The sequence below is a fragment of the Passer domesticus genome, chromosome 1 (assembly GCF_036417665.1).
Source record: "Passer domesticus isolate bPasDom1 chromosome 1, bPasDom1.hap1, whole genome shotgun sequence".
Classification (NCBI taxonomy): Eukaryota; Metazoa; Chordata; class Aves; order Passeriformes; family Passeridae; genus Passer; species Passer domesticus.
Genome location: NC_087474.1, coordinates 141,939,645 through 141,959,644, shown reverse-complemented (window position 1 = coordinate 141,959,644; position 20,000 = coordinate 141,939,645). Strand labels below are relative to the sequence as shown.

The 20,000-nt window shown below is 38.8% G+C and overlaps 1 protein-coding gene across 2 annotated transcripts in view; it reads left to right on the top strand.

Moving 5' to 3' along the window:
- DPYS (dihydropyrimidinase) overlaps positions 1-20,000 on the top strand; it is a 28,830-nt gene that overhangs the window by 1,579 nt on the left and 7,251 nt on the right. For both annotated transcript variants that reach the window (XM_064394275.1, XM_064394286.1), the window contains exons 2-7: positions 2,162-2,320; positions 4,405-4,584; positions 5,446-5,635; positions 10,697-10,853; positions 11,831-11,972; positions 13,795-13,937. In XM_064394275.1, coding sequence (XP_064250345.1) covers positions 2,162-2,320; positions 4,405-4,584; positions 5,446-5,635; positions 10,697-10,853; positions 11,831-11,972; positions 13,795-13,937 — 971 coding nt within the window. The remainder of the gene's footprint in view (positions 1-2,161; positions 2,321-4,404; positions 4,585-5,445; positions 5,636-10,696; positions 10,854-11,830; positions 11,973-13,794; positions 13,938-20,000) is intronic.

Here is a 20,000-nt window from a genome sequence, read left to right as displayed (position 1 = left end):
ATATTTTGGCAAGAAACTCAGTGAGACAGAGTTGTATTCCAGCTATTGCAAAATATGCTACAATGATTAGCTAAGATTTACCTATTCAGTTGAATAAGTAAAGGCTCCACTCTTTACAGATAGAGGGGGAAAAATATGTAGGGAATAAAAAGAGACTTTGACTGGAGTTGTGGAACCCATTACTTTTTTTTTTTAAGTCTATAAATTTTCTTTAAATCCTGTTTAACAAATAAGTCAATCAGACTGGATGGAAAATATTTGACAGTTTGAACAACTTTTCCTGGAGAAAATATTTTGCTCAATACATTAGAGATTACAAATACTTGTGTCACTTTCCAAACTTCTCTTTTTGCAAAATATACTGACATGTTTACAATTATTCTTCTGATTTCTAAGTGAACAGAAGGGAGAAAGAGACTAATTGTCATAGAAAAAGGAAGAGTAATATAGCATGAGGGAGCTGGACAGGCTGGTTAGATGGGGCAAGTCCAACAATACAAGGTTTTAGAAATCCAAGTGCAGCATCCTGCTCTTTGGCCACAACAACCCCCTGCAGCGTTACAGGCTGGGGACAGAGTGGCTGGACAGTGCCCAGGGGATCTGGGGCTGACAACAGACTGAACATGAGCCAGGGTGTGCCCAGTGGCCAAGAAGGGCAACAGCACCCTGGCCTGTGTCAGTGCAGTGGCCAGCAGGAGCGGGGAGGTCATTCCTGCACTGGGCACTGGTGAGGCCACTCCTCGAGTGCTGTGTCCAGTCCTGGGCCCCTCAGTTCAGGGAGAGCATTGAGGTGCTCAAATGCATCCAGAGAAGGGCAACAAGGTGAAGGGTGGGGAACACAAGCCCTGTGAGGAGCAGCTGAGTGAGCTGGGGCTGTTCAGCCTGGAGGAGGCTCAGGGGAGACCTCAGGTCACTGCAGCTCCCTGAAAGGAGAGTGCAGCCAGGTGGGGCTTGGTCTTCTAGGCAACCAGTGACAGGACAAGAGGACACAGTCTTAATCTGCACCAGGGGAAGTTTAGGCTGGACAAAATTAGGAAAAAATTATTCACAGAAGGAATGATTGGGCATTGGAATGGGCTGCCTAGGGGGGTGGTGGAGTCACCATCCCTGGAGGTGTTTAAAGGAAGAGTGGAAGTGTCACTTAGTACCATGGTTTAGTTGATAAGGTGGTGCTAGGTCATAGGTTGGACTTGATCTCAAAGACCTTTTCGAACCTAGCTAATTCTGTGATTCTCTGATCCTGTGAATTTGAGCCATGCATATTTTGATCTGAATTGTTTTTTTTCTGTTTTGCAAAGGGACATTGTTCAGAGCAATAGACAGGATTTCTTTTGCTAAGCTGGAAGAAAGCAACAATTTCAACAAAGGAATTTCTGTACTGAATCAATTTCTTTTAGTCAAGGATCTAGCAGCTGAGTGACTTCTTTTCCCTCCAAAGGCAAGAAAAGTAATAATTCAGGTGTCCATAAATAAGAGTGGAAATTTTTGGTTAAAAAGCAATTTTTGATCATCATTCGTCTGTTAAGTAAGGTTGTAGTTTATTTTATTACTTGACAACCCTTATGTAGAGGATGTAAATTCCTCATTCTATTTAAAACCCTCTCTTCAGTTTTACTAAATGATATTCTGTTTCTAATAAAAATATACTTTTAAGCACTTTTAAAATATTTTGGTATTAGACAAGAGTTTGGGGATTTTCATATTGTATTTTCAAACTCAATGGGCTTTTTGTTTTTGTTGTTGTGTAGTTGCCCCTTAATACTTGCCCGTCACTCAGGCTTGTTTTTTCCACTACATAGACTCTGAGGAAGCACGTCTCAAGTTGACTGTGCTCTTCTAGTGCTCTTCTTCCTCAGTGATTCCACACACTTGAGGAAACTCACTGATGCATAACCACTACAGACACACCTCCAATTCTTTGATAAGTTTTTGTACATGAAGAGAAGCTTCTCCTCCAGTGTGAGAATTTCACTTGCATTCTCAAAGCAAATGAAATTAATCTCCATAATCATCTTTTGAGTCTGGACTTTACTCAGGGGAACTCCTCAGTGGCTTTTGGCTTTTCAGTGTATCCAGATTAATTGATGTAAGGGAATTGGAGAGGGTAGAAGGAAATTTTGCATTCTTTCTGATTGCTAAATATTAACTTCATTCTTTTCAGGCAGCTATAGCAGGAGGAACCACTATGATCATTGACTTTGCCATCCCTCAGAAGGGTTGTTCTCTTACTGAAGCCTTTGATACATGGAAAAGCTGGGCAGACCCCAAAGTCTGCTGTGATTATTCACTGCACGTGGCAGTCACCTGGTGGAGCAACAAGGTAGACACGAGCGATTTTAAATTCCATAAATTTGTACCACACCTGCTTGGAATCAGTCTTCACATGCTAAATATAGCTTGCTGGTTAGTGGTTTTGTGATTAAAGACAACATTTGGAATAGCCCACACCCTTCTGAGCATATATGTATTTGAAAGAAGTTTGCAAATAGCATATATCTCTGGATAATACTGCACAGAGTTAAAGGTAGGGATTGTGCAAGGCCAAGACCAGGCAGGTCAGAGGGGGAAAGAGGTATTTACAATAATTTGGGGTTTTTTTGCTTGAAAACTTGATATTTTATACTTCTGATGAGTTTTGGTGCTTTTGGTCGGTTTTTTGTTGTTGTTGTTGTTGTTGTTTTTTAATAAGTGTATACTAAAAAATATGGTACTTCATTTGTAGGGGAAGACTTCTTTTCCTGGGTGGCTGCAGTAAAACCCATTTAAAGTGAAGCAGGACTGTAGCCAATAGTACATTAAATGCAAAATAATCTAAAAAAACCTTTTTTGAATTTACATATGGGAGAATCAAATTTGCTGAGTCAATGTTTGCTGACAGCCTGAAAGCTTTACTGATAAATTAATTTTTCAGGTGCTTGATATCTATCAGAATGAGACCCATGATTTACAAGATGACTTTGGATTCTCAGAGAGCTATGCATCAGTACACAGATATATTAAGTAAATTGCTATTTTATATATGAGTACTTCTTCTAATTTTTAAATTCTAGAATATATGTACCAAAGCATTCACTCTGCAAACAACACATCTTTGGTCTTCTGTGTATTGAGTGCTAAAATAGGCTGACCACAACTTCTAACTTAAGGCAAAGTCATGAAATAAATTCTCCAATGAAATCTGAGTAATGTGCATTTGAAACAGCCTCAGCAGACAATAGTGGAATTGTCCTAACAAATCCAATAAAAATAGGGAGATGTAAATCAATGAAATATTTTAGTTTATATTAAGAATGTAACTGAATTTTGAAGGCCAAGATTAAAAGAAATAGGTTGAGCATTTTGTAGCTGTGAAAGGCCTGGGTGAAAAAGACTGATATGTCATACCCATCTGATCAGCTCTCATCTCATCAGGATTTGAACTATTAATTAAAAGCATACATACTTTACAATGCCTTCTGTTAAATGTAGTAAACAGCGAAGAGGATAAATGACATGCCTCTATATTTGTGCAGAGCAGGGCCTTGATAACTCCCACAAATGATGTGTCCATCCCTCCTCTGGATAGTAAAAAAAAATTCATTGAGTTTTTTATATATCCAGTTTATTAGAGAGAAGATGAAAATTAGTATTTTACTTCTTGAAAGAAATTAATCCCATGGAAATTGTAATAGGATTACAGATACTGTAACCATCCTTTTACTGGGAAGGGAGAGCCAAAGTTACGTAATATATGTTTCTAGCTAACCAGTTGTGCAAGAAGTCTTAAGACTAAAATATGTGTCTTTCTTTCTTTGCGATGAAATGTTTTGCTGAACCTCATAGGCTCTAGCAGAACCAGGGAATCCTAACAAGTAGTGAATAAAGAATTTAAAAAAAGGCAGGCCTGCACATAGCATTTTGGAGCTGTTTTGTTTGACAACAAAATGTTTTAAAAGGCTGTGTGTGTTGTTTAGAGTCAGGACAAATCTCTAAAAGACAAAATCTTTTCTATCACTGTGTTGTTTGCTAGAAGCTGCAGCCCATTGCAATCCAATTTTGAAAATCAGTTTTGCATAAAGGTCCATGTTGTGTGAATTGGACACATTGATTGTAATATTGGAATGGGTGTTTTCAACATCAGGAGGTTTATTTGAAATAAAATTCTGCCTCATTACCTTTTGTAAAAATCATTCCATCCTCCAATTAGCTTGTGCTTCTAATATTTGCACTGCAGTGTTACCCTTTTATATACTTTGAGAATCAATTTGATACAAGAAGAATAATCTAAACCAGTCTTTAAGTATGTGACTTGGGTTATTTGTACTGAACATATGTTTGATGGGTAAGCAAAGGTTCACCCTTCATACTTACAATTTCCTTATACAAAATTATTAATATGTAAAATATAATTGCTGTATTTTTCAGGTGAAGCAAGAAATGGAAAGTCTTGTTCAAAACAAAGGTGTCAACTCCTTCAAGATGTTTATGGCCTATAAAGACATATACATGGTCAATGATGAGGAGCTATATGAAGCCTTTTCCTGCTGTAAGGAACTTGGGGCGGTTGCTCAAGTCCATGCGGAGAATGGGGAGCTAATTGCACAGGTGCACATTTGACATTTTGTCCATCAAAGTCAGGAATATGGATGGTCCTAGCCCTAGGTCTCTCCAGACATAGTCAGCTCATGAAACAGAAGCAGATCCATAAGTATGGAGAAAGCTTCACTGGCTGGGTACAGAAGTCTCAACACCCCTCTATGCATAGTTAGCTTCACTTCATACTTGCCACTGCCACCTTAGTGCTGCGTGGAGGCACTGAGAGCTCTGGGCCCCTGAGGGTATAACCACCCTGGTAATAATAGACATCAGTGGTGACTGGAGTGGCTGTAATAAAATAATTTCTTCAACTATTCCAGTCAATAGCACTTTGACTCTGCCCCTTGTCCAATAAGGGAAAGTAATCCATTGCTAAATTATCTCAAATCAGCAAATCTTAAATTCCTGGAACAGTGTAAGGACAAAACCTTTTTGCCTCTTAAAGCCTCTTTGCCTCTTGGAGTTTTCAGAGGCTCTGGATATGCATCTTTGTGCTTAGTAAGAATTTTTCCTTTTTTCTCTCCAGTGAGGGTTAGTAGCATCATGGGACAACATTTGCCGTGATATTTAAGTGTACATATTGAGAGAGGGGGAGGGTTTTCAAGAGCAGTGATTTAATCCTGCAAGACAATGAAGTGTGTTCTCTGAATTTACCTAAGTATTCTGAGACCTGAGTTTATTGAGAGATATATTAGAGTTCAGATAAAACTACAGTAACTTATTTTGGAAAAAAAATCACAACTGCCTAGTTATTTTTTTCTCTCGAACTGGATGCAATGGCTGCTTCAGAATCCACTTTACTGGCAGCATGCCCATGACAACATAGATATATTTTAACTGACTCTTACATGGCTTTTGTGTGGTCTTCAGGGTGCAAAGAAGATGCTGGCAATGGGAATAACCGGCCCTGAGGGTCACGAACTCTGTCGTCCTGAAGAAGTGGAAGCTGAAGCTACACAAAGAGCGATTACCATAGCAAATGCTGTGAACTGCCCCCTGTATGTAGTCCACGTAATGAGTAAATCTTCAGCAAAGGTGATAAGTAATGCACGAAGGGAAGGTAAAAGTCCTGATTCTTTTGTGCTTGGACAATGGCATTGGGGGAAGGGTCATGGAAAACCAAACACAGCATTAGTGTCTTACTTTTCATGGGTGTTATATGCCTCAGATCATGGGTGAATTTCTAAATTTTGTGTGTGTATCTGTCTGTCTGTCTGTCTGTTGTTGGGCTCAAGGGGAGCAGTGTGTAAGAGCAGCAATCAGAATCGAGACCTTCCCTTCTCCCTAGAGCAAACTTTTTTCTCTTCGTACTGTACCTCCAAGGTGAAAGTGGTGGCCAGGACAGCATTATTGCATTAAAAATTATGTGACCAGTTCAAGACAATAAATAATCTACTGTTCTTCTCTCTTGAGTTTGTCTGCAAGACTTTACCAAATATCTTGATGAGAAATTCTATAAAAGAGACCACACCATATTTTTTCGGGCAGTGCCATGATGACTCCTATTTGCTGGGCATTTAACAGTCATGGTGAAGATGACAGTGTCTGAAAGCCTTGATTCCCAGCAGTGCAGAGCTGTTCAGGTTTGCACTGCAGTGTTCACAAATAACTCTGCTCAGCCAAGGGGGCCTGATTTTCCTGACCATCCGTTAAGAAGACTAGAGGCAGCCTGGAGGCCGTAGGTATTCAGGATGTTTTATCTCCACATCTGTAAATTAATCCAGAGCAGCACGTGGAACAACAGCACTGTGAGGAGACATTATCAAGGTGGAAGGAGTAGGTCAGGAGCCCAAGATTTGGAGGACTTAAAATTATATGTCCTCACTATCTTTTTGAATCTTTTTTACTATGTTTTTACATATTTGCATTTACAGCTTGTTTTCACCTGACTTGGAATTTCATATAGACATCAGTTTCACTATTTCTTGTGTTTAGATAATGCCTACACAGGGGGCACAGATTATTAATATTAAAATGTACAGTATGAGATCATAATAAATCAAAGCAGTGTGATGTCATTACACTAATGGAGATGGATATGTTTATGCACAATATGCATGACCATGACTTCTAGTAAGATTTAGCAGTAATTCAATTTTGTAAAAGAATTTACTGGACTATATTTTATTGGCACATTTTCTACTGTGCTATATTGGATTCCTCCACTAGATGCCAGTGCTGCCAGGAATGTGGATTATATCCATCAGTTGGTTTTACATTCACAGGTATTGTGTGAACATTAACTACAAGTTATGAAAACAGTTAAAATACCCAGATTAAAGATGAAAAACTGGCTGTGAAGACCTAAGCCAGTGTTTTATAATGCACTGTTCAAGTAAAGAATTTTGTGCTGACAGTAAATACTGTGAAACATTGATTAGGAATGTGTTGTAAGATATCTACAGTGCCAGTTTGATTACTGAGGACAGACGTATGCTTTTCCAATATGTACTAAGAAAAAATTGGGAGAATTGATGCACATTGTGGTGCAAATTTCATTTTATAGCTTCCTGGGCTGCTGCAGTCAGATTCACCAATGCTTTCTTCTGTGCACAGCAACATATAACATATTTTCATAATTCATATTGATCTGCATAGAAGTATACTGCTTAGAAAAAAGAAATCTAAGATTAAGAAATTTCAAAAGCTAACTAGAATGCCACAAAGGTAGTTACAAGTATTGTAGTTTTTAATGAGATTGATCTGTATGAATTTTGGTAATTGGAAATTCACTCGTTTAATGTGATGCTACGGCCAGGAAATGGGACTTTCTAGTGGAAACCTGCAGAGCAAAATAGTACTGAAAAAGTAATTTTTTATAAAAGTTCCTCCTTTTTAAAAGTATATAGAAAAAATATGTCCTTGGTCAGATTCTAAGAAGCTTATTAAGGCTTAAAAAATTGCTTCCTACCAACAGTCATGGGTTATGTCTCTTCTTAGTGAGAGGAAAGGTATGTCCATTGCGGAGGGAATACAAACTCTCAAGCTGATTCTGAGCACAGGAATGCAACTAAAAATGTCAACATTTTAGCTGTCTCATGCAGGACAGCTCAGGTCCAGGCTGTATATAGCCAAAAGGATGGAATGCTATCTCTGGTTCAGTAAACCCTGCCTTGCAGTTCTCCTCCTTTCAGAGCATAGCTTGTGAGTATCTTTGCCCCATATGACCTCATCTTAAGTGCTTCTAAAATTTCTACAAGAATAAGAACATATGGACCAGTTTTTCAAATCTGTAAATGTTTTTGTTGGTGTTTATCAGTATTTCAACTCTTTTTGAGTTCTGGCAGGTGGTACAAAAATAGCAATTGAATGCTCTTCTTTTTGATAAAGTAATCTATTAAAAATAGCTCTGGCTAGCCATTTAGACCATCTGATAAAAAGTCACCAAATGCACAGCTGTTTACCAGCTGCTCAAAGGTGTCAGGAAGACCAAACAGCAGAACAGCTAGTGGTTCCTTTTTTTAATTGAATGCTAGAAAATATAACAATTTGAAAGACATGATTTATTACTGCATTACTTCACTTTTATGCCTATAGGCAGAAGTCAATCAAGCTAGAAGAACCTTAATGCAGAATTTCCTTGTTGCCAGTTCAGCTGAAAGAGCCTTAGTGCAGAATTTTCTTCTTAAAGCAGAATCTTGATATTATTGTATCCTTCAGGCTGGCTTGTCATGGCCCAAGTGAAATGCAAGAAATTGCACATTCAGCAGAACTGTCCAGAGGTAGTCTGTTGAAACTGCAGTGCTCAGATTCAAAATCACTTGAGGGAATAACTTCTACTCCTCCACACTCATGGCAACAAAGGGAGCTGGTCAGCTCAAACTCTGACTGCAGAAATACTGTCATCAGCTACGGTACATGAGTTAGAATCAGTTCAGCATATCCAACTGAGAGCTTGAAAACTTCTTTTCATTTTCATGTTGTGAAACTATGATGAGAAAATTACTTTCCTATTATTCTCTAAAGTATTTATTAAGCAAAAAAAAATTATTTTCCTGCAATTTTAATTTTAATAATTTGTAGCTATGTCCTAATGATTAATAGCTCAGGTTTACTTTGGATGAAAGCTTCTTTAGCTTGCTTAAATGCAGTAAAAGAGACCACACTTCCCCTCCCTCCCCTTTCTGATGTCTTTGTAAATAAAAAATCTGCCAAAAGACTAATACGTAAATATGACAGATTGGTTACATGTACCAGACCTTCTCTATATACATCTAGATTGGTGGCAGCCTACCCTCATATGCAATATTTGGAGTTGGCCAGGGAAGGCCAAGGGTTCCTGCAAAAGGCAGGGAAGACCTCGATCAGGAACCCTCAGGATCAGGTTTCATCCTGATTTCATCCATTCTCCTGATTTTATCCATGTCTCTTCTTAGGTTTCCTCATTCAGCTCTGAATTAAGAAAACACTAATCTGCTCAAATCTCCTCATCAGTGAGTGGTCACTCCATGCATGGCCTCATAGTCACTGCTTTTGAGTTCTGAAAATAAGATGTAAAAAACCAGTAAATAACTGCCAAAATTGTGTTTTCAAGTCTAAAAAATGGTGGTTTCCCTCTGAGCTCAAATTGTGTTTTCAAGTCTAAAAAATGGTGGTTTCCCTCTGAGCTCAAGTACTAATCTATAATATATGTAGCTAAGTGGGACTGAGAATTTAGAATGCTCCAAGCCAAAGCATCAATATGAGACAAGCACATTGAGCATGTCAGAGTGTGTTGAGGTGATGGTAAAAAATTAGTAATGGGGAGTCTTTAGGCTGTGGACAAAGTTGTACTAGGTAGTATTTGGAATAAATGTACAATATAGTAACACCAAAGCCAACTGTGACACCACATAAAGTTGTATGAGGCTTTTTAGCAAATCTAGCACCAAAGATTTCTGGAATGGTACTAGTGCAATGAGAAATGTATTTGGAAAATAATTGAATCCTACTGAGGATTCAATGCCAGTGCAGGAGTTGCAATGCAGTAGCTCACAGAAGTAGCAGTCTAAGGTACAGAGAGAGATCTACAAAGCTTTGCTTTTTGTTTTCCACAGTACCATGACTGCATGACTTACACTCAGAAAGTCAGAGAAAGGTCACAGTATTGATCACCAAGCAATCACCAGCTGATAAAACCAGGAGAATTGCCCTTGCTGGGGCAATGCAGTGATGGTTCCAATAAAAACTGTGCCTGGAGTGAAATCTGACATCCAATGCAAAATACCCACTGTCTGTAGGGATCAGGGGAAGGAGAAGGCTCTTGCTGGGACCCAGCACCAAGTGGCCTCTGAGTGGGTGTGGGAGGTCCCAGTTCATTCTGCTTCTTTAGTGACCTTTGCAGTTGGAGAAATTTCCACCTGTCAGCTGCAGAACTGCAAAGTGTCTGGAGAACTCACTCAGGGAGTGAAACACCTTCTTCTGATGAGTTTCAAATCCACATTTCTCAGGAGAAAAAAGTAGCTAAAATATGCTAGTTCTGTCCAAAGGCTAACAGCCAGTCTAGGTTGGTGTCCTCTTCTGAGGAAAATAGGATACTGTGCAGCAAAGGATAAAAGATTAACATTTGGGAGATAACTTTTAAAATTAAGTTATTTATAGTTTTTGATTTGGGAAATCTTTCTATACCTTCTGGTTTATGTCTCCTGCCATATTGTTCTTCCTGCCATAATTATAGCCTGACAATTAGAAGTGACACCTTGCAAAGTCTGTGTGCTGTATATATTAACTGATACTGTTGTGTAGTCAGTAATTTCAGAGCACCAAACAGGTACTACCAAGTACATGAATCTTAAACATAATTAATGCAACTGAGGACTGCTTTCTTTTTGAAATCTCAATCACATTCCTAGTAAACAATGTGTAAAACTCATTATAGTATATCTATCAACAATTTAATTAAAAAACTTCCCCAAGCAATGTTCTTAGGAGAAAATATATTGGGAAATCACTAGCAGAAAATTCAGAACAAAGATGCTGTGTTATAGCTTAGTTTATTATGTCCTTCCATATGTAGGTGCTTAATTTGAAACACTCATTCAAATTTAAATTCATTGCCACCAAAAAGATCCTTCACAGAGAAAATACAAGTTATGCATTTTTATGTTGTTTGATGATGATACCTTTGCTTTACATTTTTCAGGAAAGGTGGTTTATGGGGAGCCTATTGCTGCAAGTCTTGGCACTGATGGCACCAACTACTGGAATAAAGACTGGGCTCATGCTGCAGCATATGTGATGGGACCCCCACTGAGACCAGATCCATCTACTCCTGGTTTCCTCATGAACTTACTGGCCAAGTAAGCAGATGAATAAACAGTGACCACTGATACCCAAATGCACAGCAAATTTTGTCAGGAGTACATAATAGCAGGCTGATGCTCCAGAGATTTTCTAAGTATGGAGTGTTACATTATCAGAAAGGAGAAATGGAGGGTGAAATCACAGATGAAAATAAATTCTCTGTTTTATTTCTCTGAACTCTTATGTCCTACTGTCCACATATGATTTCATTCAGTAAACCTTGCCTTGCTCATACCACAACAAAAATTGTAACATGATCAGGAAGACAAGCTGTAAGTCAGTGGGAAATATGTAAAAGGTGAGGTCACAGCTAGATTTTTCTGGAGTTTGTTGTCAGCTGCCTTTTTCACTTGAAATTCAAATGCTGCATGAAACTAAGCCTGCTAACTTCTGAAGGTACACGTAAGATATTCACTTCATAACTTCTACTTCAGAAGGATGTAGAAAAAGAAGTATCTAGGAAATCTGCACTTAACAAGATGTGTGGTTTGCTGGTATTTCATTACCAGTAAGAGTTAAGTCCACAAAAGGGTTGAATTTGACAGAAGAGCCTGTAAAGGTGTGCCTCAACACAGGCTAACTGTTGTGCAGATCCATAGTAATTTCAGAGGTCCTATGGAGTGACACAGACTGGGGAATTTCATTCCCCAATGTGAGGATGAAACAAAGCTGCTTGCTCTGGGCAAAGTGGACAGTTCCTCCATATGTGGGATGCCTTTGACATATCCAGAGTAAGAGACAGTGTTGGTGCTTGTTTTCTTCTGAGGGGTTTCTGAAGAGGAAACTGCTTCACAGGGCAACTGGTTGTTACTGTGGAGCCAGTCTTGGAAGATGGGACTGAGGGCAGGCTGGCAGGGCATATCAGTTTTTGTCTTGAAGGATGAATGTCTTGATCAACCCAGCCTTACAACAGGTTTTCCTCTGTACTCTCTGGTACATGCTCTGATTCATAATGAACTCTGTTTCTCTACAGTGGTGACCTGTCTGTGACAGGGACTGACAATTGCACCTTTGACATTTGTCAGAAAGCTCTGGGCAAAGACGACTTCACAAAAATCCCTAATGGAGTGAATGGTGTGGAGGACAGGATGTCAGTCATATGGGAAAAAGGCGTTGTAAGTATATCAAAATGTCCAAACGTAGAGGTAATTGATTTTTCCCACAAAAGATAATCTCTCAGCAGGTATTAACTCTTCCGTTTTATCTTATGTTTATCATAAGATAACTCATTCAATTGAAAACTATAACAGTCCTTATTAGCTCTTACTTTATGCTCATGGAAGATGGAAGAAGATTCTTAGTGTTTAAAGTATTTCACTAAAGAATAATTTCTATTGTTTAGCAGTAAAGCATTGCTATTGTTTCAGTGGTACTGCAAGTATATTTCCTTGAAGCACTTTTTTCAGCTAGTGAAATGAAAATAAAAGAGATGCCTACAGTTTCAACTCTATCAGCTGTATGTTTTTTCCTTTTTGATCTCTCTCCAACTTAGCCATTGGAGGAGTTTGCATAGTGGTGTGCCTGTCAACTTCTAATTTATGTTTTAAGAAATGCTTTTCTAATGTGATAAGATGAAATGAGCATTTTCAAGTCCCACTGACCTCAGATTGTCGTACCAACACAAGAAGGGTCAGTGCTTCTCAGACAATGTCTGATGAGGGGGGAAGTAAGGAAATCTCGTGAGGAATCTGCTGCATAGCAGGTGTTATGATTGCTCTGGCTAATGCAAAACTGTTGTGTTCTAGTTCTATTGAAGTTCTCTTGCAGTAGTGAAGTCAGGTTGATAATGCACTGTGAAGCATATTCGTTTGTCACAGTATAATTACCTACCTCACACACATCTCTTGCTTATCTGTAGTTGGGATTCAGTTCCAGCTGGTATGTACAAAACTCACACACTTCTGTCTATACTCACCTGTGGTATCTCACAGCTCTAGTGAGATTTCTTGTGGGGTAAACAGAAATCTAGCTTGTGGCTCATATGAAACTGAGACATGAATGTGTTCATCTGTGCTGCTTTTGAACAGTGCATCCTGTTGGGCAAGATAATTTTTAAAAAGTTTTTCAATTGATGTTATCCTCCCTTTTTTAATTTCTAAAATAGTACACAGCTGTGTGAATTTGTTTGAACAGCTTCCCTTTCTTCCCACACGCCATTACTTAGAAGAGCAGTGTTCACCATCTTCATTATACTTTTCTTCTCAGATGACTGCTCACAGACCACCATAAATATGTTTTTATGACAGTCTGATTCCCAGATTGATCTGTGCACAATATTACTGCCAGGGTAGGTGGCTTTCCAAACGAACAACAGTCATGGAAACTGGATTAAATTAGTTACACAGCAGTGGACAGTCCCAAGACACATGTATATCCATTGTTGTTTGGTATTTTGCTGAAATGTCATGTCAGCAATCTTTTACATTATTTGATTGCAGCAGTTACTGATCACTGCTATATTCTGTGTCATTGCTAAATAAATCTGCAAATCAGTTTTCCTATATTACACATTGTACCTTGCCTTGCCTTATCACCTTCTAGGCTCCCCTTGATACTGTGTCACCATTTTCAAAACCAAGATACTCGAGAGATGTTATGTTTCCTGAGGAAATTGCTGAGCAGGAGTAGAGATTCAAAGCCAGCTAAAACATTTGATTTCAGTTGACTTGAGGCTGGATCCACAGAGTGTTTCGTTTAAAGCTGTCTTTTTTTTTTCTCTTTGCTGTGGGATAAAGTAAGATAAAGTCACTGTATTTAGTGAAAGTACATTGCATTATGGGCATCTGAGACAAATAGTCACTTTTACTTCTAAATTCTTCAGTATGACCTTTTAAAAAAATGATGGATGTCACTCATCCTAGTTTTTCAACAAGAAGAACATTTTTTCATTCTGTGTTTAAAAAAGTAATGAGTTTTCTTTTGTGTACTGTTTTGCAGCACAGTGGAAAAATGGATGAAAACAGATTTGTAGCTGTTACCAGCACAAATGCAGCAAAAATCTTTAACCTTTACCCAAAGAAGGGCAGAATTGCTGTGGGCTCTGATGCTGACATTGTAATTTGGGATCCTAAAGCTACAAGGTATGCATGGGAAGTTGTTCACCCCCCCCACCCCCAACCCTTCCAGCCTTTCTGCAGGAAAAAGCAACACAAAACCTTTGTACAACAATAAGCCTTTAGTTGAGGTCATGGTAGTTTTAAGTAGCACCTCGTGTGAATTAATTAAAGGGTTTTGTCTCCCACAATAGTGTATGTAAGGAGATATCTTTGATCTCTAGATGGATTAAAAAGCATTCTCTCTGATTGCTGACCAAGTGCAAAAATTACAAAGTCTGTACATTATGCAACCAGGGCTTGGTATCCTAAGAGTAAAAAGAACTCCTTTGGGATTTTAGAGCAACTCTTTTTAGTGCTGGAGTATGTTTGAATTCCTCCACTGCAAAGGGCAGGGAGAAGAGCCTGCTGCAGCATGACGTGTTACAAACTTGTGTTTTGAACTTAGAGCCACTTAAAGCATGCTCAAAGGTAGATTGAACTTACTTCTGAAGCTCAATCTTTCCATCCTTATGCTTTTATTTAAGGAGTTTTCTGATTGTGTGCACAGTAATTCTGCCAGAATAGAGCCTGTTGCACTGACAGATGCTCAAACAGACACCAGTGTCCTGGTGTCTCACTGCATGACTTGATCCCATGGTATACCATGGAAAGGGCATGAAGTGAGCTCGCACAGCATACTGTGCTTTACAGCTGATTCCTGTCCTCAGGTGTATTCACACCATCAGCTAGCTCCATAGCCAGGACTCCATAAATATTTCAGGAATTATATCTTGAGTCTTGCTCTGGCTCTTGTGCCCATCCTGGTTTTGTTAAGGCTGTCTGGAAACGGTCTGAGGGCTGTCTGTCAGAGCCAGATCACCTGGGGAGTTGTCTCTCAGCTGAGCTGCCCACGAGCTCTGTGAGTGCATCTCCACGGTTTCAGGGCTGTGCAGGGTAACTTAGGTCTGCAGGAACTCCAAGAGCCAAGCCCTGCCTCTGACCACCCATGCACACAGCAGCAGCAGCAGGTCGGGAAGTGTTCTGGGATGGTGGTTTTCTTCATGGGCTCAGCTCTAGTGAGCAGTGTGACCGTACAACTCTGCTTTCAGCCTTTGATTTTTGAAAAGAAAAAAGTTGAATACTTTGCTCAATCCTAGATTTACCCTACAGAAACAAAAATCTTTTGACCAATCTCCTGGTTTGGTTTTTTTTTAAAATTTTTGATGTAATGTAATTTAATAATGTAAAATGAGTACCAAAAACATGTGAAAGTGTGAAGTCTTCTGTGTTTTAAGCTACAACATTTGAGGATATGGAGGTTGCTATTCAGAAGTCCCACAAACAAGCTGACAGCACCAGCAAAAGAAGTTTCAGGATTGTCAACAACCCAAATAAATATAGAGGCTTGCCCAGTGCTGGGTCAGGGAGATTTTCATGTGCATTATGCCTTTTGGCATGTTGAGCAGGCATATTTTGAGATACCAGCACTGAGCTATTTCAGGACAGTGGAGTTATGAACTGTGATTTAAAAAACCCCTGAAGGATTGTTTTCTGAACTCTCTTCTGCTCTTCCTGGGGACAAATGATCTAGAGGGATAACAGAGTTCTGACAATGTTCTCAAGGTGCTTTGTCAGCTCCTGTAATTTTTTTTTTTCCTCTCAAACATTTTTTCTGCTTCCCTTCACTCTCTCCTGAGTGCTCTAATTGCCTTTTCACCCTCTTTGGCTGTGAAGGTGCAGTTTTTCTTTAAGCATTTTTTTAAACATTTTAACTGTATTTTCTTATTGAGCAAGCTTATTTTAAGTTCAGCCAATATTTTTCTTCCAGGTCTGGTACAGTTCCCATTGTTTTTCCATTTAAGTTTGCTGGGTACGATCTCTTTGCAGGTACTTTTGTGAACTATATGAGAAAATATAAATAAATCTCACTAGAACTTGTCTTTTAATTTCAGCACAAATCCTGAAGAGGGCATTGACAGCCCAGAAGAAAAAAAAGGGATCTATGTAATGGATTTCAGCCATTTAAGATGTTACACAAGGCACAGCCTCCTGTCCTTTGTTGATTCTGGGGGTGATTTTAGTTTCACAATAGGCTTGTTCCTCTTTCTTGCTAAGTTCTTCCTCTTTTGTGCATGACTTTTTTTCTTGTTTGTAACCATAAGTCTTGCAAGAGGGAAATGCAATTTTCCAGTTCTGGTTTGAGATTGTTTTGCTGTAGTCTTAAAATTCTGATTGATACCAGCCTAATGAGTTAGACGAATGCTGAAGTATTGCTGTGAGGAATTGATCTTATCACTATCTGTCAGAGGAAGTCTATACAGAAGATTCTAGAGTCATTTAGAAAGGTAGTGCAGCTCTTTAATACAGAAACTTGTATCCCCACAAAATCAGCTGCATTTCCCCGCCCACATCATTGCACAATAACATTGGGTGCTATCTGAGCACTCAGGATTTTCTCTTTCTTGGTTACAAAACCCTAGTGAATTCTACGTGATGGCTTTGCAAACTGGGAGCAATTGCAGTTTAACGTTCTGCTTCTAGCACTCTGCTGCTCCAGCTGAAGCTTTCAAGTGTCAGCTTCATTGACTGGCCTATTTCTTTAGCATTTTCTGGTAATTTCTGCAGAAAATATTATATCAACAATTATAACGTTTGCTACTGTGTTTAAAAGCATCTGAATAATGGTTTTAGCATGTCTGCATGACAGCAAGTGTTATTGGGAAGAAACATTAAATGTACAAATTGGTTAGAAACTGAAATTACAAAAGATTGATGGTGAGTCCTGCCAAAGCAGGTGTTTTCATTAGCTTCCTTATACTTATTCCATCCATTAAAGGCCAGAAAAATACAAAAGGGATGTGTCGGTTTATTGCAAGCCATGTGCTATCAAATATCATATTGCAGACCTCAACACCCTCAGCATCCCAAGTACAGTCTGTACATAAAGGATTGTTCTGTGAAAACTCCTTGGGAAAATCCATGTAGGCAGCAAATGTGTACTCACTGCACCATCTTATTTTAATCTGTGCTTTGATCAAGACTGTTCACTGACTTCTTTTGTGGCTGCACACAAATAATATAAAAGCCCCAAGTCTGTGAGACAAAAGCAACTGTAAAAGACTTTTTCAGGAGCAGAAAGCAAAGTATGGGAAAGGGAATTTCACCTGTCAGCAAGTCAGTGTCCTCTATAGCTGACGCCTTTAGCTATTTGAAAGCAAGCAAGAGTATAAAATCTCTAGGGTTTGTTTCAGAAATGCTCAGCAAGGAATCTAAATACTGCATTGCCCAATTCAGGCAGTGAAAAGAACTGAGCATCCCTTGTGAAGTAGGGGCAGAAGGTCCTAAAGATCTTGTAAAGAGACATCCAGCTCCCAGGAGATATTAGGGCTCAATTAATTCACTGTAGCCTGTTGGAGCCTTGCAAGTAAACTCTGGATCAGGTCCCAAAGGCAAGATCAAACACCCATAAGGATAAAAAACCTGTCTCAAATTGAGTTTAACTTTCTAAGTCAAGCCACTTCATTATAACAACATGCAAATTGGGAAGCCACATTCCCCAGGGTTTTCCCCTCCTTAAATATAGCTGAGAAGTTAGATACTTCTGATTGCAAAGGCAGAGGTGGCTGTGCAGGTAGAACCATCCTCTCTGGGCTTTGCTGGAGTGGCCCTGTTGGGCAGCCCCCCTGTGCTGGTGGAGCTGGGCTCAAGCCCTGAGCAGGGCAGTGCTGGCTGCAGCCCCAGTTCAGCTGCCCCTGACCAGCAGGAGATGTGGGAAGCCTTTAGTGGGGACAGGAGGGAGGAAAAGGACACATCACTCTGTAATCTACCTGCCTGAAATGACAGAGGAAGATGTGTTTTCTAGTTTGTTTTTAGTATTTTTTCCAGTTTAAGGGAAACAGTTACTGGATGTGAATCAGCAAAATGTCAGAGTTCCCCTCTCTCCTGGCATATGTTCCCTCAATGCCTTTGTTTCCATCCAGATACTTTCATGGCTAAATCTTTTGCATTTGTTAGAACCAAAATCTGTAGCCTATGTCTGTCTCATTTGCAGTCAAGTCTTCAGGCTCAGGGGCTTAAGTGGGGACTTTACAATGTTTAAGCACTCTGCCAAGTAACTGCCTGTAATTTTTAGTAACATAAGAGAGGAAGAAACCAAGATGTTAGCAGAAGATTAGAATAAATAATGCTGTAACTGGCTTACTCTTTTGATGAATGAGCATAATTTTGAATACTGAATATATGGATGACTGCATCTAATCACAATGAGACAAAATGAAATAATGTGGTGTACAAATATCAATGCATAGGACAAGTGTGTTCTGGCATTTTCAATAGCTCCATGTTCTTCTGCACAAGTGAAAGCAGTGTGCATGCATGAATGTACACTAATTCACCAGAATCCTGCCAAAGACCTCTTATCTTACATTAAGAAAATGGGAAGAAGGAAACAATAGGCACAAATTAAAATATAGGAAATTCCATTTCAACATGATAAATAATATTGTGTTTCTGTGATGGTGATCAAACACTGGCACAAGTTGCCCATAAAGATTGTGGATCTCCCTCTTTAGAGGCACTTAAAATCCAATTTAACATGGCCCTGAGAAACCTACTTTGATGGACCCTGATCAGAACAGATGGCTTGAAATAGATATCTCCAGAGATGCTTTCCAACCTCAGTGACACTGGTTCTGTGACCTGTAAAAAGATCAGCCTTTCTGAGAGTGCTTGATGTTTGTTTCCCTAGTAATTTGCTGTCTTCAAAATGTTACTTGATCTCTTCAGAGAAGCAAATCTCTGAAAGGTTACCCAAAAAATTAAATAAGTCTTTATTTTGCTTTTACATAATTTTGACTTTTTTTCCCTTGTAAACACTTCAAGATCTTCTCTAGTCGTTGAATAGACTAATTTGTGTTCTTTTTTTGTATGCTTTGGTGCAAGATATTTTCTGCAAACTATTTTTTCATTCCTGCTTCTCTTCTGCCCACAGTTTTTCACAAACATTCTCTTCCATTCTATATCAGCTTGGAACAATTGGTAGGACCAGACTGGATAATATTGTTGACAAATGAGCTATTTACCACAATAAAAAATTATTTTGTTGTCATTATCTACCCCCCTTAAAATTACGAATGTTAGGAGATATGATTGCATGAATTAAATATCCCATTTCTTCAGAAAAGTCACTTTGATATGAAACTCCCAAACATTAATTTCCTCCCTCTTCTTGCATCTATTTTTATCTACAAATCTTCTCTATTCATATGACTACTCAAAAGTAATGTTTATTGAAGATATTTTTTAAGAGGCTAGGAACTTTATGAATAGTTGCCTGCATATTTTTGCATAGGCATTTATTGCAATTCCTTAATATAAAGTAGGTCATGAGGTTTTAATCCACATTATAGGCTTATAGCTAGCATTTTTACACACAGATTTGAAGACTTTCTTATATTTCCTCTATTTTATTTTTCCTGCTCTTTCCTTTCCTTTTAAATAAAACTTAATTATCATTATAAATGAGTGACTCAGAAAACCCAGAAAGGTAAAAGACTTTTTTTTTCTAGATTTTAGAAAAGTGGGTTAACAATATGTAGAGTTCAAAGGCATTTAAAGGTGATGAGAAGAGACAACTCACAAAGGCTGACACTGTCCTCAGCAAAGTGGCATTTCTCATCTATGCCCAGCTCTGAAAAGCTCAGAGATACTGCACTATAAGAATTGAGAGAAGTTACTTACAGCTCAAATACTCACTCCTACATAAACTGGTTTTCTTTGGCAGCTGTCAACAAAGCAGCTGTTTTCAATTACAGACTTTATTACTACGTTTTAAATTAGGTAATTAATTTATTATGAAGTAGGTGTCCTCCCTTTACTCAAATGTTGAGCAGCTATTCTTGCCTGAGGGCTATCATCTGCAGCATTCCTTCATATTCCTACCTCTGGACTTTTTAAAGAAATGTGGGTGAGGTATGGAGCCATTTCCATCGAATGTAATTAAATTCTTCATTTGTTTGCTTATGTGACCTTGAAAATTAAAAGGACAATCCTTATGATAGTCAATGTCTTGGTTCTAGAGCTGATGTAGCTTTGTGTCCTATGCATTAT